Source organism: Nycticebus coucang, chromosome 17 (genome assembly GCF_027406575.1).
Source record: "Nycticebus coucang isolate mNycCou1 chromosome 17, mNycCou1.pri, whole genome shotgun sequence".
Lineage (NCBI taxonomy): Eukaryota > Metazoa > Chordata > Mammalia > Primates > Lorisidae > Nycticebus > Nycticebus coucang.
The window spans coordinates 40,764,110-40,786,018 of record NC_069796.1 but is presented as its reverse complement, the minus strand read 5'-3'; the positions used below and the strand labels follow the sequence as shown (position 1 = coordinate 40,786,018).

The following is a 21,909-nucleotide window of genomic DNA, read 5'->3' as shown; positions in this document are numbered from 1 at the left end:
CCAGCCCAGGCCTGCCAAACAACAATGACGGCTGCAACCAAAAAAATAGCCGGGTGTTGTGGCAGGCGCCTATAGTCCCAGCTACTTGGGAGGCGGAGGCGGGAGAATCGCTTGAGCCCAGGAGGTTGCTGTGAACTGTGATGCTACGGCACTCTACCCAGGGCAACAGCTTGAGGCTCTGTCTCAAAAAAAAAAAAAGAGGTACAATCGTAGTCTCTGTGTACCGAGTGCTTTCTCTGTGCTGATCCCTTTCTGTGTGTCATCTCACTGAATCTTGCCCAGAACTCATGAGATGGGTAACAGCCATATTCTCAGAGAGCCTCAGAGAGGTGAAGCCACTTGTGCAATGTTTCAGAGCTTGCAAGTGGCCTGTCCATCCCCAGAGCTGTGGCATTGGAACTGGGTCTGTGGATTCAGCCCCTTTCCATGACTTAATGAGCTGCAGTGAGATAGCACGGAAACCTCCAGGAGCGGAATATGGGGTGAAAGAAAAGAAAAGGCATAGGGCTGTGCCTGTGGCTCAAAGGAGTGGGGCGCTGGCCCCATATGCTGGAGGTGGTGGGTTCAAACCCAGCCCCGGCCAAAAACTGCAAAAAAAGAAAGAAAAAAAAAGAAAAGAAAAGACATGGATGGCTGTCCCTCAGCCACACCAGTCTCCATGGCTACAGGCCTCTATGCCAACAAGCCCTGATTGGTGTCACTTCGACCCAAATAGGACACCCATCTCTGGCCCCAAGGACTCAATGACCAATACCCACCTAGGAGAAGCTGACCCTTTATTCCCATCACCTAAAATGTTTTACTCTGGAGTCAACCTTGAGATGGGGTATGAGGCTGGAAGAGTGTTGGGGACCGCAAATTGAGGAGGGAATGGGAAGCAGTAAGGCCACCTCAAAGGCCCCAGTGCAGACTGCCTCCTTCTTTCCAGGGCCCCACCTCTGAGAGGAGGTGAATGATGGAGAAGACACCTCAAAACATCTAGGAGGAATGTCTGAGGCAAGGGAGTTGTATGCATGACACTGTCATAAACAGAAGTGGGGAGAGAAGAATTGGAGGAAGGGAGGGAAAGACTTAGATGACAGGGAGGGGAAGGTGTGGGAGAGGAAATGCCTAAGTCTCCCAGAGCAGTGGGAGCCTGGAAATCTGGGACTCCCCCAGACAGAAACTCAGGCTAGACTAGATGCAGAGACAGACCTCAAGGCTAGGGGACTGGAAGGGTAAGGGGAGGGAGCCACACAGACAAGTCCTTGTAGCTTCTGGAGCCAAGGCCATAGGCACCCTCAAGGGTCAGTGTGGGCAGGGCTGCCCCAGGGCCAATGCAAAAGTCAGAGGGAGCCACAGTTGAGATGAGTTGTGCAGACTACAACACTCACCTCTAACAATAACATCACTGCCTGCGACTTGGGGCCAGGCCCAAGCCAAGGCCCTTTGTACATCATTTCATTTAATCCTCAGAACTTCCTGCTGAGAGAGCAACTATTCTTATTTCCATCCTCATTCTAAAGATGGGCTAATGGAGACCGAGAGAGATTAAGTGAGTTGTCCCAAATTCTCCAGCTGGTAAGTTGCAAAACCAGGATTTGAACCCAGGCAATTTTATTTATTTATTTATTTTATTATTATTTTTTTTTTTATAGAGACAGAGTCTCACTTTATGGCCCTTGGTAGAGTGCCGTGGCATCACACAGCTCACAGCAACCTCCAGCTCCTGGGCTTAAGCGATTCTCTTGCCTTAGCCTCCCGAGTAGCTGGGACTACAGGTGCCCGCCACAACACCCGGCTATTTTTTTGTTGCAGTTTGGCCGGGGCTGGGTTTGAACCCACCACCCTCGGGCATATGGGGCCGGAGCCCTACTCACTGAGCCACAGGCGCTGCCCCTATTTATTTATTTTTTTAAGCTGGGGCTGGGTTTGAACCCACCACCTCTGGTATATGGGGCTGGCGCCCTACTCCTTTGAGCCACAGGCGCCACCCTATTTATTTTTATTTTTATTTTGAGAAAAGAGTCTCGCTCTGTTGCCCTGGCTAGAGTGCCATGGCACCAGTCTAGCCCGCAGCGTCCTTAGACTCCTGGATTCAGCTATCCTCCTGCCTCAGCTTCTTTTTTTTTTTTTTTCAGTTTTTTTGGCCAGGGCTGGGTTTGAACCCACCACCTCCAGCATATGGGGCCAGCGCCCTACTCCTTTGAGCCACAGGCACCACCCCTTCAGCTTCTTGAGTAACTGGGACTATAGGTTCCTACCAGGATGCCCAGCTAACTTTTTTATTTTCAGTAGAGATGGGGTCTTGCTCTTTTGCTCAGGGTGGTCTTGAACTCCTTAGCTCACATGATCCTCCAGCCTCGGCCTCCCAGAGTATTAGGATTACAGGTGTGAGCCACTGTGCCCAGCCAGAACCCAGGCAGTTTAGCTCTGAGAACTGCTCTGTTAATTACAACTGCTTTCCAGTTGATAGTAAAGTGGGTGATCAGGGCAGAGTCCAGACTGAAAAATAACCAAGTATGGGAAAAAGAAAGTAGTGGGAGAGGAGTAGGGGAGAAGAGACAGGAACAAAGAGAGGTGAGGAAGGGAAGAGAGACAGGGAACACGACTTACCCAGGAGGGGCATAAGTCCATGCCAGCAGGCAGGGGCTCAGGGCTCTGCTCACTTGGCTATGAGGTGGCTCCCTCTCTCTCAGTGGCTGCTTTGCTGCATGGATGGCACCTTCCCTTCCGGCCTGTCCGGGGAGTCCCAGCCTCATCCTCCTCAGCAGCAGGCCACTCAGCTTCACAGGAAATGCTCTTTCTCTAATTGGCATTGAAACTCACAGCCCTCCCTTTTCCTGTAGGTGGGGTTTCCATAGGAAAAAGCTGCTTCTCTGCTTCCCTAGCCTAGCAACTGTTTGGAAGTCAGAGTCCCATATCCTGCTGTACTGGGTCAAGTCCCTCCTGGACCAGCTCTTGTCCATCATTTGCTAAAGTGGACCAACTGGTGCCCCTGTGGGCAGTCCTGCCCGACACTTCTACTTCATCAGTGCTTGGACCTCTCAGATCGCTCTGATGAAGATGGCCTTGCCTGGGAATCCTGCTTGCTCTATCATCATCTAACTATGGGACGAGGTTGTGCAAGTGGGTCTAGAGGCAGGAGAACGGAGCCATCGAGGAAACATTGGAGGACTTGTCCAGACTTTAAAGAACTCTAGCAATTTCTGAACCTACCCCACTCTGGTAAGCATGATGCAACTTCTGCGACTTCTACTGGGACTTTTGGGGCCAGGTGGCTACTTGTTTCTTTCCGGGGATTGTCAGGAGGTGGCCACGCTCACGGTGAAATACCAAGTGTCAGAGGAAGTGCCATCTGGCACAGTGATAGGGAAGCTGTCCTGGGAACTGGGCTGGGAGGAAAGGCGTGGGCAGGCGGGGACTGCCTTCCAGGTCTTGCAGCTGCCTCAGGCACTCCCCATTCAGGTGGACCCTGAGGACGGCTTGCTCAGCACCGGGAGGAGGCTGGATCGAGAACAGCTATGCCGACAGTGGGATCCCTGCCTGGTATCCTTTGATGTGCTTGCCACAGGGGATTTGGCTCTGATTCATGTGGAGATCCAAGTGCTGGACATCAATGACCACCAGCCACAGTTTCCCAAAGGTGAGCAAGAGCTGGAAATCTCTGAGAGCGCCTCTCTACGCACCCGGATCCCCCTGGACAGAGCTCTTGACCCTGACACAGGCCCTAATACTCTGCACTCCTACACTTTGTCTCCCAGTGAGCACTTTGCCTTGGACGTCATTGTGGGGCCTGATGAGACCAAACATGCGGAACTCGTGGTGGTGAAGGAGCTGGACCGGGAAATCCACTCGTCTTTTGATCTGGTGCTAACTGCTTATGACAATGGGAATCCCCCCAAGTCAGGTACCAGCCTGGTCAAGGTCAATGTCCTAGACTCCAATGACAATAGCCCTGTGTTTGCTGAGAGTTCACTGGCACTAGAAATCCAAGAAGATGCTGCCCCTGGTACTCTCCTCATAAGCCTGACTGCCACAGACCCTGACCAAGGCCCCAATGGGGAGGTGGAGTTCTTCCTCAGTAAGCATGTGCCTCCAGAGGTGTTGGACACCTTCAGTATTGATGCCAAGACTGGCCAGGTCATTCTGCTGCGATCCCTAGACTATGAGAAGAATCCTGCCTATGAGGTGGATGTCCAGGCAAGAGACCTGGGTCCCAATCCCATCCCAGCCCATTGCAAAGTTCTCATTAAGGTTCTGGATGTCAATGACAATGCCCCAAGCATCCACATCACGTGGGCCTCCCAGTCATCACTGGTGTCAGAAGCTCTTCCCAAGGACAGTTTTATTGCTCTTGTCATGGCAGATGACTTGGACTCAGGAAACAATGGTCTGGTCCACTGTTGGCTGAGCCAGGAGCTGGGCCACTTCAGGTTGAAAAGGACTAACGGCAACACATACATGTTGCTAACCAATGCTACCCTGGACAGAGAGCAGTGGCCCAAATATAACCTCACTCTGTTAGCCCAAGACCAAGGACTTCAGCCATTGTCAGCCAAGAAACAGCTCAACATTCAGATCTGTGATGCCAATGACAATGCACCTGTCTTTGAGAAAAGCAGGTATGAGGTCTCCACTCGAGAAAACAACCTACCCTATCTTCACCTCATTACCATCAAGGCTCACGATGCAGACTTGGGCAGTAATGGGAAAGTCTCATACCGCATCCAGGACTCCCCAGTTTCTCACTTAGTAGCTATTGACCCCAACACGGGAGAGGTCACTGCTCAGAGGTCACTGGACTATGAAGAGATGGCTGGTTTTGAGTTCCGGGTGATTGCAGAGGATAGGGGACAACCCCAGCTCACATCCAGTGTCTCTGTATGGGTTAGCCTGTTGGATGCCAATGATAATGCCCCAGAGGTGATTCAGCCTGTGCTCACTGATGGAAAAGCCAGCCTCTCAGTGCTTGTGAATGCCTCTACAGGCCACCTTCTGGTGCCCATTGAGACTCCCAACAGCTTGGATCCAGCAGGCGCTGACACACTTCCACTGGTCACTCACAGCTCCCAGCCATTCCTTTTGGCAACTATTGTGGCAAGAGACGCAGACTCAGAGGCAAATGGAGAGCTCCTCTACAGCATCCGAAGTGGGAATGAAGCCCACCTCTTCATTCTTAGCCCCCATCTGGGGCAGCTATTCATCAACACCACTAATGCCAGCAGCCTCACAGGGAATGAATGGGAGCTGGAGATTGTGGTAGAGGACCGGGGCAGCCCCCCCTTGCAAACACGTGTTCTGTTGAAGGTCATGTTTGTCACCAGTGTGGACCACCTGAGGGACTCAGCCCACGAGCCTGGGGTCCTGAGCACATCGGTGTTGACCATGATTTGTTTGGCCGTGCTGCTGGGCATCTTTGGGTTGATCTTGGCTCTGTTCATGTCCTTCTGCCGGACTGAGAAGAAGGACAACAGGGCCTACAACTGCCGGGAGGCCGAGTCCACCTACTGTCACCAGCCCAAGAGGCCCCAGAAACACATTCAGAAGGCCGACATCCACCTTGTGCCTATGCTCAGGGGTCAGGCGGCTGAGCCTGGTGAAGTTGGACAGTCCCACAAAGATGCAGGCAAGGAGCTGATGATGGAAGCAGGCTGGGACCCCTGCCTGCAGGCTCCCTTTCATCTCACACCGACCCTGTACAGGACCCTGCGTAACCAAGGCAACCAGGGATCCCTGGCAGAGAACCGGGAGCTGCTGCAGGACACTGTCAACCTCCTTTTCAACCATCCCCGGCAGAGGAACGCCTCCCGGGAGAACCTGAACCTTCTTGAACCCCAGCCAGCCACAGGGCAGCCACGCTCGAGGCCTCTGAAGGTTGTGGGCACCTTCGCAGGGAGGCTGGCTGGAGACCAGGGCAGCGAGGAGGCCCTACAAAGCCCACCAGCCTCCTCTGCAACCCTGAGGCGGCAGCGAAATCTAAATGGCAAAACGTCCACTGAGAACGAATCAGGCCCCCATCAGATCCTGCGGAGCCTGGTCCGGCTGTCCGTGGCTGCCTTTGCGGAGCGGAACCCCGTGGAGGAGCTCACTGTGGATTCCCCTCCAGTTCAGGTACCTGGGACACGGGCAGTTCTTCCTCTGATCACTCTTGGACCCCCACGACCCTCACATTCCTCACAATTTATTCCTTAGGCTCACCTGTCACTTGATGGCGATCAGGGAAGCAATGGTTCAAGGCAGGGATCAGCTGAACTTAGTTGTATGATCCTGAGCAAATTACTTACTGTCTCTGAGCCTTCATCTCCTTATCTCTAAAAGAGGAATAATAGTATGAGTATCTGTCTGGTGGAGTTGTTCTAAGAAGTTAGTTAATTCCTATTAACTGACTTAGTGGCACAAGTAGATACACAGCAAATGTAGTGACTAAAAGCATAAGCTTTGGAGCTAGGTTGCTTGGGTTCAAATCCTGACTCCACCTCTTCCTAGCTGTGAAACACAAAGAAGTTATCAGCTTCTCTGTTGAGGATGTCCATGTTAACAGCATTCATCTTCAAAGGTTGCTGGAACATAAAATGAGTCAATGCACTTAACAACTGTAGATCAGTGTCTGGTATGTAGTGTGTGCTCACCAAATAGTTATTATTACTTCAGCAAAACATTTCTCCATTTCCACTCTTCACTCATCTCATCTAGGCAACTCCCTCAGCTCATCCAGGCAACTCCCTATGAAGCAAACCAGCATGGTCATCATTGTTCCCAAGGTCCAAGGCTCCATTGGAGTTGCCTGAGACCCCAGAGCTTACTGGCTGGGCCTACAGGATGTGACAGTGGAAATAATCTTAGGACTTTGGAGTTAGTTGGGTTCAGGATCAAATTTCAACATAGCCTTTTAAGAGGTGGGCAATGTTGGTCAAGTTCTTTAACTCCTGAGCCTCAATTTCCTCATCTATAAAATCGAGATTATGAGGCCAAACTTATCTTGTGTCCACCTCCCTGGAGGTATTAAGGATTAAGAGGTATGGTAAATGACAAAGCATCTGGAGATCTAGGATTTACTACGTACAGATGAGGAATCTTTTTCAGGGATAGTACCTAATCTCACACCCATATTTGCTCCTCTGGTCCCCAGATATTTCCCCTGTGCCAGGGAGCCTGCCCAAGACACACTTCTGCTTGGCCAGGCCGTCAGCTCAGGTTTCCTGTGAAGCAAGGATACACTTCCTTCCCTCACCTCTCCCCAGGAAGCCACCTGGAGATGACCTGCTGTTTTCTCAGGAATCTTGCCCTGGGCTCCATGCGGACCCAGAGGTTCCCCAGAGCCATCCATCTATCTGTTCATCCATCCATCTACCCATTCATTCATCAAATGCTTTTTGGTTAACTCTTTGTGCCAAACATTGTGCTGGATGGTGGTATACAGCAGAGAGCAGGGACTAGGGTGACCCCACTGGGTTTAGGGAAAGAAAGGGCCCATTTGGGGTCAACTTTAAGGTAAGAGGCAGTTTTCCCAATGCTCATGTCTTTCTAGCAACATAGCCCCACCATGGAGTCAGCTCTGAGTTGAAACTCCAGCCCTGCCACTAATTGCCGTGTAGTACCTCCGAGCCTCAGATTCCATCTCTGCAAAATGGGTACAACAGTATCTCTTCCCTTGGACTGTTCTAAGGAGTAAACGAGATGTATACCACTGGACAGTTATTGAATGTTCATCATGGAATCTATTAATAAGTGATTTATATACTTTGGTTCATTTACACCTCATAACTACTATATGACCCTTGTCTCATTATTATTCACTTTTTTACTGCTGAGGAAACTGAGGCTCAGAATACTTGAGTAATTCCACAAGGCTACAGAGATGGAAACTGGGGTAGGAGCAGATTTAGGATTTGAACCTGAGTCTGACTGACTGTAAATTCTGGGCTTTAACTGGGAAGTGACCCTGAATGGCAGTACTCAGCACAGGGGTTGGCATGTGGAAAGTGTCCCTGAAATGTCTGCTGTCACTTGGGCAAAGGGTGGCAGGTACCCTAGGAGGGCTTCTGCCTTTCTGCTGGGAGTTGGAATATGCCCTGAGGCAGACAATGGGACCCTGACTCTCCCAAGTCACAGTGAAACCCTATTCCTAGCTACCTCCTGTTCCAACTGTCCTTTGAGGATGGCACTTCCTCCCTTGAGCTCCACAGAGAGGCAGAGTGGGGCTCCCTGGGGAGGAGTGGGGTTGGGTCCAGGAGGTAGAAGCAGCATTTCTGGAAGTAACAACCCAAACTCCTTGCATCTGCATAGGATTTTTAACTTTTTCAGACCATCTACTCCTGACAATGCTGTGAAAAGGGCTGGTTGGGTATTTCTAGTTCCACTTTAGAGATGAGAAAACTGAGGTTTGAGAAGGTCTAAAAATCTGCCTGATACTCCACAACGAGCTAGAAATAACTTTGAATTAGAACTCAGTCTCCCAAGACTTGATCCAGTGCCTCCCTCTTGAGGCCCTATAGGATCTGGCCCTGACATCCCACCTACACCCTACACCAGTTTTCCAGTCTTTCTGAAACTCTCCCATCTCTTCCAGCCTTTCCGCTTGCAGTGTTTCTGCCTAACATTGCTCTCACCTCTCACCCAGACCCTCACTCTCTTTCTACTTGACAAACTTCTATGCAGCCTTTGTGTCTCAGGAGAGGTGCCTAGCAGGTCAATGAACATTTGTTGAAAATAGTAAATAAGCTTTCCCAGTAACACCCTGTATTTCCTCCCTGCTCGGAGTTGGATTGGGGCTCTCCTCTGCTTCCACAGACCCCCATCCCTTCCCAACCCCCAGATACAACCTCCTGTCTAACCATGCTTCCCTGCCTTCCCCGAAGACAGTGAGCTCCCTGAGGGCAGCAACTGAGTCTCCTCATTCTCCTCCTTGCCTGGCTTGAACAAGCACTTATTAAGCACTTGTTGAATGAATGAAAAGATGAATAAATAAAAGATTAACTGACACTATTTTGCCTTCTCTACAACATAACCTTACATCTGGCCCACAAAAATTGTCTGAGTGCTTGAATATTGCTAAAAGGGAAAAATAACTCTTTAAGATACTCCTTATCAAAGTAATAAATAATTCTGTTGTCAGGAAATGACTTTTTCACCCCCATCCCACAGCATCCTCTGGGGACTGAACATGAAGAGATGAGTCTGGAGGGTCCCCATACTCTCCTTCAGACACCCAGGTCCTGGGTGACACGGCAAAGTGGAGGACCTGCCTGCCCAGGTCCCTATCTCTGTCACTGGCACCATCCCCCATCTAATCACACAAACATCTGAAGCCAGAGGAAAGACTATAAAAAGAAAGCACCGGCATTGAGAGAAACATCCGGCGAGGAAGTGTGCTGGGTTGGAATTGTGTGGAGTCAACAGATTTTTCCTGTCTTGTAGCAAATCTCCCAGCTGCTGTCCTTGCTGCATCAGGGCCAATTCCAGCCCAGACCAAACCACCGGGGAAACAAGTACTTGGCCAAGCCAGGCGGCAGCAGGTAAGCAGCACGTAGCCCCGCAGACAACTCCAAGCCCCCACCGGCGGCCCTCACTCTGCAGCCTCTGGGAGGTGAGGAGGGTGAGCTCATCCCCGACATTGGTCCCCTGGGAGAGGATAGCAGACAGCACCCATCCCCCACCCGGAGGCTGGGGCCTGAGGCGACTGCATTTCTGGGATTTACAGGACCCAGAGTCACTAAGGAAATGACTTCATCCCTGAGCTTCTATCTGTCCCCTAATTACAGAGGCACTATAAATTGGCTTTAAATCTGTAACTTTCACCTTTCTTTCTCTTTATCCATAAACATATTATGAGGGCATAATATGATATTTCCCCACTAAGGGTGTGGATGGGTGGGTGTGTCCCTTTGGGCAGTCCTAGAATTGAAGAGATATCAAGAGGACATCTAGTCCAACTCCTTGTTAAGGATGGAGAAACTGAGGCTCTAAGTAGTCTGATCCAACCCAGCTGTGTAAACTTGTGCATGTCAGATCATCTCTCAGGACTTCGATTTCTCCATCTGTAAAATGCAGGTCATTATACTTATTTTGTAGCCATGGGGTAAGGATTTCATGATCAGTTGCTTTCTAAGCCCAGTGCCTGGCACAACGTAGGTGCACATACAAAGCTACATCTTTTCCCTTTAAAGCAACTTTGCTCAAGGTCACATAGCAAATGAGTGGCAAAGCTGGGAGCAGCTCCCCAGGCTCCTGTCTGTTGGATCAATGCCCTTGCTCTGACAACTTATAGCTCCTTTTTTGCAAGGATGATGAGAGGTAATGTTGAGCAGGGGTGAGTACCCACACTCTAGCATCATACCTGGATCCCAATTCTTACTTTATCACTTAATCCACGGGAACCTTGAGAAAACTGCAAAATCTTCACAAGTGTTGGTTTTCTCATATGCAAAAAAAAACGGGGAGGAGGACTATAACAAGAGAGCCCCTTAAAGGTTTGAAAGGTTCGAATGAGACAGTGTGTGCACCTTGCATAGCTCAATAAACATTAGTTAGCATTATTACCCACAAACTTGCCACCTCCTCACTGATCTCTTCCTACCAGCAGAAATAGCCACAGGAAAAAAAGTAAACAGACAAACAGAAAGGACTCCCAGACTTTAAGGCCCTTCAGGAAGTCTTCCTACCTGCCAGGAGGGGGTCCAGGCCTGACCCCAGTGGCTACGGAGGGAGGGTTTGTGGGATGGATGGGCCAGGAGGAAACAGCAGGAGATTGAGGTGCAGGCGGTAGGTTCTGAGCAGCTTTAGGATGCATCACCTCAGCTATGTCCTCCATAGGTCTGCTCTCTGGTCTGGGATTTGGCTTGAAATAAAGAGGGTGTAACATTCAGTCATTCTTTCCACAAGTACTTATTATGTACCTGCTGTGTGGAAGGCCCTGTTCTAAGTACTGATGAGAGAGTAGAGAATGAGACGAAGTCCCTGCCTTGCTGGAGCATCCACTCTGAGGGATGGGTAGCTGCAGTGGCTCAAATGGAGTTTATTAAACTCCTCTGTGCCCTGTGAGCAAAGGCATGGAAGGAACAGTGATGAGTGATAATATCAATGAATTCACTTTCACTTTGTTGAGTACTTACAATGTGCTATGTACCACATTAAGCCCTTTACCTACAACGTCTCTTTTGCCCTCACCACACCCCACAAGGTGGGTGCAATTTATTACTCCCATTTTACAGATGAGGAAACAGGGTAAGCAGGAGGACTGGGATCACATAACTCAAACTGGTCTGACTCCAAAGGCCAGGCAGAGTACCTAGTACCCTGTGTGGGTGACGGAATGCGAGCATGAGTGTGCACAAATGAATGAATCTAGGTGGGAATTTCCTCACCCGGGACCGGCTGGTTTCCTTTCCAGGACTGCAATCCCAGACACAGATGGCCCAGGTGCCAGGGCCGGTGGCCAAGCAGCGCTGGAACAGGAGGAAGGGCCCCTGGACCCTGAAGAGGACCTCTCTGTGAAGCGGCTGCTAGAAGAAGAGCTGTCAAGCCTGCTGGACCCCCACACAGGTAGAGACTCCATCCATCCCACAGACCCTCCCTCCCTGCTTCTGCCCCCATGGTCCCCTCATGGGCCAGAGTTCTGCTCCAGAGCACTGCAGAGAAACAGCCATTCTATATCTGGGGAAGAACATCAGCGACATTTAACTCCCCTGGAGCCTCAGAAAGTGTTTGTTTAAAGACCAGGTGCTACTTGGATTACTAATTTTTAAAAGTATTGTGAGAATAATGAACAATTACTGAGTTCTTAGTGCGTGCCAGGGACTGGGAAAGCCTCTTATACACATTTTCACATTTAAGCCTCCAAACTGTCCTTTGAGGTAGATATTATTAGCTCCAATTTACAGATGAGCAAATAGGTTTAAAAAAGGTAAAGTAGCCTGCTGAGAGTCACCTAGCTTATCAGTGACCAAAGGGTGCGAAGGGTGCAGACATTTGGGCCAGACTGCTCTCAGGAGACTTCCCCTTAACTCCTAAACACTCATTTGTATTTCTTTGGTGTAGTTAAATATCCCTTTCACCCTGGGAACTGACTCAACTCTTTAATGTGCTAACACTTCTAATTGAAACAAAAATAATTTTTTGTAGAGAAACAACTAGTTTTGACAATAAATACATAATGGGAACTTGAATTCAGTAATCTGCTAGCTGCCCTGCCCTGCTGTGGCCATTGGTCAGCCTCCTTTAGGTAACACACCACACGTCTGACCATCCCTTGCTGTGGTTTTTCTGTTTCTGTTTCACACTCCAGTTAGTTGGCTGCAAACATGCTGACGACATGGCAGGGACTTCCCTTCCCTTGGTTAAAAAAAACAAAACATTTATTGAGTGTTTTCTAGGTGTTAGTCTCCGTGCTAAATACCTCATGAGAAAGTCTTATGAAGTTGGGTTTATTTACTATCCCTATTTCATAAAAACTGAGGCCCAGGGATGTTTAATAATTTACCCAAAGTTGTGTAGCTAATGGTTATTATTACTATCATTATTTTTTGAGACAGAGTTTTACTCTGTCACTCCAGGCTAGAGTGGCATCAGCCTAGCCCACAGCAACATCAGACTCCTGGGTTCAAACAATCCTCCTGCCTCAGCCTCCCCAGTAGCTGGGACTACAGGTGCCTACCCAGGTAATTTTTCTATTTTTAGTAGAGACAGGGTCTCACTCTTGGTCAGGCTGGTCTTGAACTCCTAAGCTCAAGTGATCCTCCTGCCTTGGCCTCTCAGAGTGCTAGGATTATGGGCCCGAAACACCCCACCTGGTCAGCTAATGGTTATTAACACAAGTGATATGGCTTTAAATTTAGAGCTGTGTTATTCATATGGTAGCCACTAGCCACATGTGGCTATTTAAATGTAAATTAATTAAAACTAGATAAAATGAAATGTTTTGTTCCACTGTCATACCGGCCACATATCAAGGGCTCAGTGGCTCCTGTGGTTAGAAAATGTAGCTTTGGGCTCTCTCTGTTGGCAAATTGTGGGCTGGAATCTATGGAGTCAATTCTCATATAGTCCTACCTCCCCCTAGAGGGCACTGACCAGATGGGCTTGTGAGAAGTGGAGGACAAGGAAGGAAGAGGGACAGAAAAGCCTTTAGTGCTCTCAGGCTGGACCATTGCAAAGCTATTTACAAGTGTGCTAAGGCCTGGGGTCTTGCTGCTTTAGATAAAAGTCCCACTTAAAGATGTGATGATAATGTTTTACTGGTTGTATGAACTCACTGAATCTCACAGTGACTCAGCAAGATAAGTATTACTGTCTCACCACTTTGTGAGAAGAAAAGGGAGGCTCAGAGAAGTTAAGCCATTTCCCCATGGTCATATACAACTGACTCTGGCAAAGTTGGGATGTGAAACCCAGGTCAGCCCAGCACCCACCTGCAGCTAGAAGTGGTGGGTGATGCTGAGTGAATTCTCCATCCTTTTCAGCCATTCTCATGTACCCCAGTGATTTTCTCATTCCAAGCTTCACTTCTTCTGAAGCTCTCTGACTCTTATGCAAAGGAAGGCCTGATTCTATACACCAAGAGGTCCATTCAACCTTATGGCCCCAGGCTCTTAGGAAACTAAGGTTTACATTTCCCAAACATCAAGAGTTAATATTTATGTTCATTCAGTCATTCAACATACATTCACGAAGTTCCAGACATGGGGCTAGAACCCAGGATCCAGTAGGGCAGGGGCCCAAGCTTGTCTCACAGCCTGCACAGTCCGGAATTGAATGCAAGACAGAGATTTATTTACTAATATAAAAAATGACTAGCTCTGCTTTGGAGTAACTTTTTCAAATTACAAAAGTAGTATGCAGTTAATGTAGAAAAATATAGATAAACAAAAAGAGAATAAATCACTTCTGCCTGGGGGTAATTTCAGTTAACACTTTGACATATCTCCTTCCAGTTTTTATTCTGTGCACAGATTTTTAAAGCAGCTCACCTTAGGCAAACATTAAATAAATGTTGAAGTACATGTTGCTCTCCCTCCCCATCTTTTTTTTTTTTTAAGAGACAGAGTCTCACTTTATTGCCCTTGGTAGAGTGCAGTAGCATCACAGCTCACAGCAACCTCAAACTCTTAGGCTTAGGTGATTCTCTTGCCTCAGCCTCCCGAGTAGCTGGGACTACAGGCGCCCTACCCACTGAGCCACAGGCACCGGCCTCCCTCCCCATTTTTTTTTAAGACACTGTTCCTTAACCACAAGACTTATACTTTCTTTCTTTCCTCTGGCTTGGTCTCTAACGTCAGGTTTGGAACTAGTTTTTTGAGACAGGCTTTTCTGTTGAAGGGATAGGAAAAGAGGATTGTGTTGGCACTGGGAATTTTAGGGCAATTTTTTAAATTTCCAGCCACCAGGCTGAGTCCCTGCCACTGTCACTGCCCCAGTCCCTTTCCTGGGACAGCTCTCAGGCAGGCAGCCCCTTTCTAGCCTTACTTCAGGCCAGGGTTCCTTGCAGCTTGAGGGGTGAAGGAATTGAGGACTTGGGGCTGGGTGGCAACAGTAAAGACCTCAGCAGCCCTGGGCCACAGGTGAGTACCTGGAGTGAGCAGCAGGAAGAAGAGCCAACTTTTTATTTATTTAATTAATTTATTTATTTATTTTTTGCAATATTTGGCCAGGGCTGGGTTTGAACCTACCACCTCTGGCATATGGGGCCAGTGCCCTACTCCTTTGAGCCACAGGCGCCAGCCAGAAGAGCCAACTCTTCAGAGAGCAGGCAGGGTGGTACAGTCATAAGAATGTTTGAAGTCATTAGACCTGGGGTCACTTGGGTTTGGTTTGCCTACCAAAAATGTGGCTTGGGCGGTGCCTGTGGCTCGAATGGGTAGGGCGCCAGCCCCATATGCCAGAGGTGGTAGGTTCAAACCCATCCTCAGCAAAAAAAAAAAAAAAAAAAAAACTAAATAAAATAAAATAAAATAAAACACAAAGCCCTAGGCCCCAGTCCCAGGGACTTGTATTTAAAAAAAAAAAAACGTGGCTTAACTTCTTTGAGCTTCAGTTTCTTCATCCATAAAATAGAAATGATACTCCTTTATTTTTATGATTATTACTAGTTTTTACTTGAACCTTGAGTCATGCCTGCTGACTCATTTATTTATTATTTCAGATTAATATGAAGTACAGACAATTAGGTTACATTGTTTTCATTAGGTAAAGTCCACATTGTGGTTGTAGACATGATACTCTTAACCTCAAAGATTTGTGTGTAGGTGAAATGAAATAATTATGTAAATTATTTGGCACATCAACCCTGGCTAAGAAAAGGGATTTCCCCTGAACTTCAGCTAGTGGTAACTTGAGAGAAGTCTGCCTGAGGGGCAAAAATCTTGTCTGGATTGTGGAAGACACTTAAGACCTGAAACAGGCCGGGACCTAACCTAACGGAGACCTTCTTTAGAAACAGGCTGATTTCTGCTTTGAGGCCTTTCTTGGCCTCCTGCGCTGCCTCTGCTGCCTCACCCGGGGGCTTTGTGGCTGTCTTCCTGCCCAGGAGCTTCCCTGTCAGGGCCTCTTCCTTTCCGTTACCCTCTGGCCACCCGTCTGTCCCCTGCCATTTCCCTTCCCTCCATTGTCCACGGCCCTCGCCCTGCCCCCAACCCCTTCCCGCGGCCTCACTCTGTCCCCCACCCCCCCGCAGGCCTGGCGCTGGACCGGCTGAGTGTCCCAGACCCAGCCTGGATGGCGAGGCTCTCTCTGCCCCTCACCACCAACTACCGCGACAACGTCATCTCCCCGGACGCTGCAGCCTCGGAGGAGCCCAGGACCTTCCAGACATTCGGCAAGGCGGCTGGGCCCGAGCTGAGCCCGACGGGCACGCGGCTGGCCAGCACCTTCGTCTCAGAGATGAGCTCGCTGTTGGAGATGCTTCTGGAGCAGCGCTCCAGCGTGCCCATGGAGGCTGCCTCGGAGGCCCTGCGGCGCCTCTCGGTCTGCGGGAGGACCCTCAGTCTAGACCTGGCCACCAGCGGGGCCTCAGGCTCGGAAGTGCAGGGGGACCTCAGGGGAAAGAAGGGAACTGAGGGCAGGAGCAGCAGTTAGCAGGTGCCTGTGGACGCACCCAGGACATCTATGGATCCAAGAACCAGCGGCCTTGGGACATGGTAGGGAATTCAGGCCCAGAGGATCCCGGGACATGAGTTGCTTTCTAAAATAGTAGAACTCACTGATCAGAGGTGGCCCAAGAACTTCAGGGTGACTGGTGCTGCCCCAACAGAGGAGTCCCAGGACTAAACAGCTGACTGACCAAAGCAGCCCCTTCTAATGGGGTCTGACTGAATTTTTTGGAGGAGAGACAGTTTGTGGCTTAAGTGTTTGCTGGCAAAACACATGTAGAGTGCAAAGGGTCAGTCCCCTGGCAGTACAGATGCCGCAGGCATTACAAGCAGGGGAAGGACGGCTTTCCTGGATACTGACAGTGGGGAGCTAGATCCAGGGGATGCCAGGCAATGCTCTCTGACCTAGTAATAAAGCAAAGCAGTTGCTTTCTCCTATTTGCTCCTGTCAGGAGGGAGGAGGGAAGAGTAAGAGAGTCATCCAATCCCTGGCAAGAAAGTCACGCTGGGCCTGGACAAGAGGGGGGCACCTTGGTGCACAGTGACAGGTGTGCAGAGGATGGGCATGTGTGCTCTTGACCTCACTTCTCTATCACTATGTTATCAAATAATCTGCTTCTCAGCTGGAAAATTCGGGCTAAGAAAAGCACCACTATTTATGGGCGGCGCCTGTGGCTCAAGGAGTAGGGCGCCGGTCCCATATGCCAGAGGTGGCGGGTTCAAACCCAGCCCAGACCAAAAAAAAAAAAAAAAAAAGAAAAGCACCACTATTTATAGAACATTTACATGAGCCAGGCACCAGGCTTTACAATAGGACTTAATTTTATTTTCTAACAATCCTATGAGGGAGATATTAATTATCCCCATTTCACAGACAAGGATACAAGACTTGGAGAGGGTCAGTGTCTTTCCCAAGATTAAGCAGGGAGCAGAGACAGAGCAAGGAGCTGGTCCAGGACCAAAACCTATGTCCTCAACCTTGACACCAGACTTCCCTCCAAGGAAAGGAAAAGCCCTAGAGGTGAGCTATTGCCAGCAGTGGACTTGTCTGAGCACCTCTGGGAAACACTGTTGACATGAACATTTCCAAAGTCTCAAATTCTCAAGTCCAAATGCAGGCCCACACAGTTTTGCATATCCAACCACAGGGTGAAAGGAATTTGGATCTGACTTAATTCAGGCCCCCACCCCTGTCCTTTCCCAGCGAGTAGCCCTTCAAGTGCAGAAGTCACCTTTCCTGACCTCCATTTGAGGATAGACCTTCCTCTGTCATTGCAGGTTCGGGCTCATGCATTCAGGTCCCAGAGGACACTGTGTGAAATGGGTCTATGAAATCGGCACTGACAGCAGCCAACATTTCAGGGAAGGGGAAAGTGAAGAAACAGCAAATATTTTCCCAAGGCTCCCCCTTATAATGTTCCTGGAAATTTTCAAGCAGTCATTCAGCTAGCTTCTGAATCATGTGGGGCTCTCCTGGACACTGAAGGCAAAATTTCCTCTATCTGCTCCTCCTTTTGTCCTCTCTCAGAGCTCAGTGCTCATGTTTACTGTCTACGCAGCAGTTCTCAACCTGTGGGTCGTGACCTCTTTGTAACAATGAAAATATATCATGGCATTAGGACAGCTGAGAACCACTGGTCTACAGAAATGGGCCAGAGGCAGTGCCTGTAGCTCAGTGGGTAGAGTGCCGGCCACATACACTGACACTGGCAGGTATGAACCCAGCCTGGGCCAGCTAAAACAATGACGGGGGCGGAGCCTGTGGCTCAGTGGGTAGGGCACCAGCCCCATATACCAAGGGTGGCCGGTTCGAACCAGGTCCCAGCCAAACTGTAACAAAAAATAGCCGGGTGTTGTGGCAAGCGCTTGTAGTCCCAGTTACTCAGGAGGCTGAGACAAGAGAATCGCCTAAAAGCCCAGTAGTTAGAAGTTGCTGTGAGCTGTGATGCCACAGCACTCTACCGAGGGCAATAAAATGAGACTCTGTCTCTGAAAAAAAAACAAAAAACAAACAATGATGGCTCAGTGCCCATAGCACAGTGGTTACCATGCCAGCCACATACACCAAGGGTGGCGGGTTGGAACCTGCCCCAGGCTAGCTAAATAATAATGACAACTACAACAAAAAATAGCTGGGCATTGTGGCAGGTGCCTGTAGTCCCAGCTACTTGGGAGGCTGAGGCAAGAGAATCGCTTAAGCCCAAGAGTTTGAGGTTGCTGTGAGCTGTGATGCCACGGACACTCTACCAAGGGCAACATAGTGAGACTCTGTCTCAAAAAAAAAAAAAGAAAAAAGAAATAGGCCAGACATATCCCCAACTAGAGATAATGAACATCAAATGTACTTGGAATATAATATAGTATAATTATTCCATTATTTCATTTTGCAGATGAGAAAAATGAGGTCCCCAAAAGTTAAGTACTCAGGGGTAGGGTCTGTGAGTCTCTGTCACCTCACTCCAGGCCAGAGATATTTTCTAATAAGATCTCTGATTTTCTTTCTTTCTTTTTTCTTTGTTTTTTTTTTTTTTTTGAGATCACTTTGTTGTCCTAGGTATGCCGTGGCATCACCAGCTCACAGCAACCTCAAACTCTTGGGCTTAAGCGATTTTCTTGCCTCAGCCTCCCAAGTAGCTGGGACTATAGGCGCCTGCCACAACGCCCAGCTATTTTTTGTTGTAGTTGTCATTGTTGTTTAGCTGGCCCAGGCTGGGTTTGAATCCGCCAGCCTCAGTGTATGTGGCTGGTGTCAGAACCACTGGGCTACGGGTACCCAGCCAAGATCTCTGATTTTTAAGCTTGTTCACAGAGCTGTTAGGTTCTGAAGGTCAAGGACAGAGGCTGGGGGAAACCAAGCAGGCAGGGTCTCCAGCCTGACCAGCCAGGGGCATGGCACAAAATGACACTATTTGCTGAATGGATGTATGAGGTCTGACAATTAAGTTCATGAACTCATCCTAGAAAAAGTGCTATGTACCTCATTGCTGAATATCACTACAGTCACCTTTGCAGTACTCCCCTTGGCCATTTGGTGACCATTGAATACATGGGACATCTGCATCACTCTAATTCAAAAGCCCTTAATCTATAGTCCTTGGACCCTCTGAACACTAAGCAAAACTTTATACATAGGCATTTTCTAGGCAGATAGAAAGTTCACATCATATTCTCAAAGGAGCATGTGACCTATAAAAGGTTATGCAGCATTGCTTTAAGATACTATCTAAACCTCCACAGACATGGACAATTATGGTAATAACCAGTCTGACCTTTATCTATTTCAGCTCCTCATTTTATAGCCGAAGATATAGAAAGAAATGGTGAATAACTTGCCCATGGCCACTTGGAAGCTGTGTGGCAGAACTAGGATTTGGATATGGGATTTATGTGGTAGTCTTTCCCAATACATTAGGAGTTCTTTTTTTTTTTTTTTTTTTGTGGCTTTTTTTTTTGGCCGGGGCTAGGTTTGAACCCGCCACCTCCGGCATATGGGACCGGCGCCCCACTCCTTGAGCCACAGGCGCCACCCACATTAGGAGTTCTTAACCTAGGGTCCTTAGTCAGGCTTCAGGATCTATGAACCTGCTGAGTTGTATGCAAAATTGGGAGGATATGCCTTTTTCTATGGGAAGGAGTACGTGCTTTCGTCAGATTCTCAAAGGGGTCCAGGACCTAAATAAGATTAGGAACCACTGCAATCTTCTAAGTGGGTCCTCAGCTCTCTCTCCCCTGTATAGCCTAGAGAATTCAAAGGCAGAGCTGTTCCTGTTCTGAGGCAGAACTTTGATCAGGTTTGGGGTGTGTGTTTGCAAGTGTTGATGTTCTCCCCTGGACCATGCGTTCCCTCCCAGAATGCTGATGCCAGCACTTTTCTCAATAACAGGCTGAGAGTGAGAAAGTGTATATGGTGACAGAACTGGGTGTGCTGAACAGGAAGGTTACAGAAACTTCTTGACATCAGCCAAGATGTCAAAGCTGACACTTTGTACATGCTCAAAACAGTTTCCACCAAGATGGGCTCTGTCTCCTGGGAGATTGAGGGAGCAGGCGAGCCAGCAAACACTCAGTTAAATGTCGTCTTAATTTGGAAAGCGCAGAGGGACATTTTTTATCAATAGTCAGCTGTTCTCCAGTACCAGGAGTACAATGCAGTGCTCGCCCAAAGCCTGCGGGCAGCTCAGAGATAGACAGACAGCCTTCTTGTCTGTCACCCAACTTCAGTTTGGCAGCTCACTGACCTCTCCTCTGGCTGGAACAAGAGTGAGATGGCAGCCACTACCCTTGGGACTCTGGAGAGAACCAAATCCCAAAAAAGAGAAGACAGTAAGGGGAGGAGGGAGTCTTAGCACAGGTTCAACCTGGCACATAGTATGTACCTAGAAAATAGGTTAGCATTTTCTAGCCTCTACTAAGTTTGGGGGACAGTGGAGAAGGTGTGGCACCTAATCAGAAGTACTTACTCAACAAACATTTTGTATTTATTGGGTAATTAGTGCCACTACTAAGTGCCAGAAGTAGCACAAAAATAACAATGGAGGGGAGAGGTAATCAGAATCATTCATTCATTCAAATTATTTAAAATTATTCATTCATTCAAATTATTTAAAGCACCTACTATGTGCTGGACAGGCTTGGTGCTAGACATTGGATGGATGGGGGGACAGATACACTCACTCACTCATTCCTTTTTTTTTTTTGTTTGTTTGTTTCAGTTTTTGGCCAGGGTTGGGTTTGAACCCACCACCTCTGGCATATGGGACCAGCGCCCTACTCCTTTGAGCCATAGGCACCACCATTCATTCCTTGAATAAATACTTACTGAACATCTAAGTGTCCTGCACTGCACTAAAGATATAATAAACCAAACAGCCTTGTTCCACATTAGTGTCAGGGAGCCGACACTATCTCCATAAGGGAAACTGAGGTAGTAGAGCTCCATGTGAAAGTCTCATTGCTGAGGCTGCCAGGCCCCAAACCTTGGGCCATCCAGCACCCTGACCCAGGATGGCCTTGCTGACAGGGCCACCTCCCTATCCTCCTCACACATTTCCTCTCAGGGCACTGATGATGAATCATTAATAACAGAATTTTAATGGCAAAAGCACAGCAGTTCCTGCGCTGGTAAAGCCCATCCCCTGGGGCTGCAGTGACTGAACAGCCAAAGTTTTCTGGTCCCTTGACGACATCACTCACAACTCTTCCATCCTTCCCTCTGCACAAGAGGCCCTTCCTTTTTAAATTGGACAGCTTAAAAATATCCCACTCCCACTCCATAGTGATTGACGGGGAGGGAGAGACACTCAGGGAGAGCTGGCCCTCACCACAGGACACAGTGTCCACCACTGTCTGAACTGCCCCTTGGCCCCGGGCCTGGCTAAGGGGAAGCCATACTCAGAGAACCTAAGAGGACGACGAGGTGCAGAAGCTAGGTGGTGGAGCTCTGTGGGAAGGGCAGGTGGTGACATTTTGTTCAGGGGGTACCTCAGGAAGGCTCATAAGCAATCTGCTGGGAAATGGGCTCTGCTCGGTTCAGTGAGGGAAACATCGGGTTAATCTGCTTCTTCACTGGAGGACTTCTCGGAACCTTGAATCTGCTGATGCTGGATGTGTATTGTGAATCTATAAAAAGGGACGTCTGGTGCAGTACTTCCCAAACTTATTTGACCACAGAAACTTTTTTTTTTTTTTGGCAGAGATTAGTACATGGCATGGCTTAAAACCCTGAGCTTTGGCTCAGTGCCTGTGGCTCAAGCTGCTAAGGCACCAGCCACATACACCTGAGCTGGTGGGTTTGAATCCAGCCTGGGCCCGCCAAACAACAATGATGGCTACAACCAAAAAAATA

At 48.7% G+C, this 21,909-nt stretch overlaps 1 protein-coding gene across 1 annotated transcript; it reads left to right on the top strand.

Annotated features, from left to right (window-relative positions):
- Window positions 1–1,528: 1,528 nt before the first annotated feature.
- Window positions 1,529–18,179, top strand: PCDH12 (protocadherin 12). Its single transcript, XM_053566258.1, has 5 exons — window positions 1,529–1,560; window positions 2,829–6,093; window positions 9,400–9,497; window positions 11,372–11,523; window positions 15,650–18,179. Exons 2-5 carry the CDS (start codon window positions 3,214–3,216, stop codon window positions 16,048–16,050), a joined length of 3,531 nt encoding a protein of 1,176 aa, XP_053422233.1. The 5' UTR covers window positions 1,529–1,560; window positions 2,829–3,213; the 3' UTR covers window positions 16,051–18,179.
- The last annotated feature ends 3,730 nt before the right edge of the window (window positions 18,180–21,909 follow it).

Excerpts from the sequence above, each read along its gene's own strand:
- PCDH12 (XM_053566258.1), top strand. The coding sequence starts at position 3,214 with ATGATGCAACTTCTGCGACTTCTACTGGGACTTTTGGGGCCAGGTGGC. Across the intron at positions 6,094-9,399 it reads TGGATTCCCCTCCAGTTCAG|CAAATCTCCCAGCTGCTGTC; the intron begins GTACCTGGGACA and ends CCTGTCTTGTAG. Across the intron at positions 11,524-15,649 it reads CCTGCTGGACCCCCACACAG|GCCTGGCGCTGGACCGGCTG; the intron begins GTAGAGACTCCA and ends ACCCCCCCGCAG.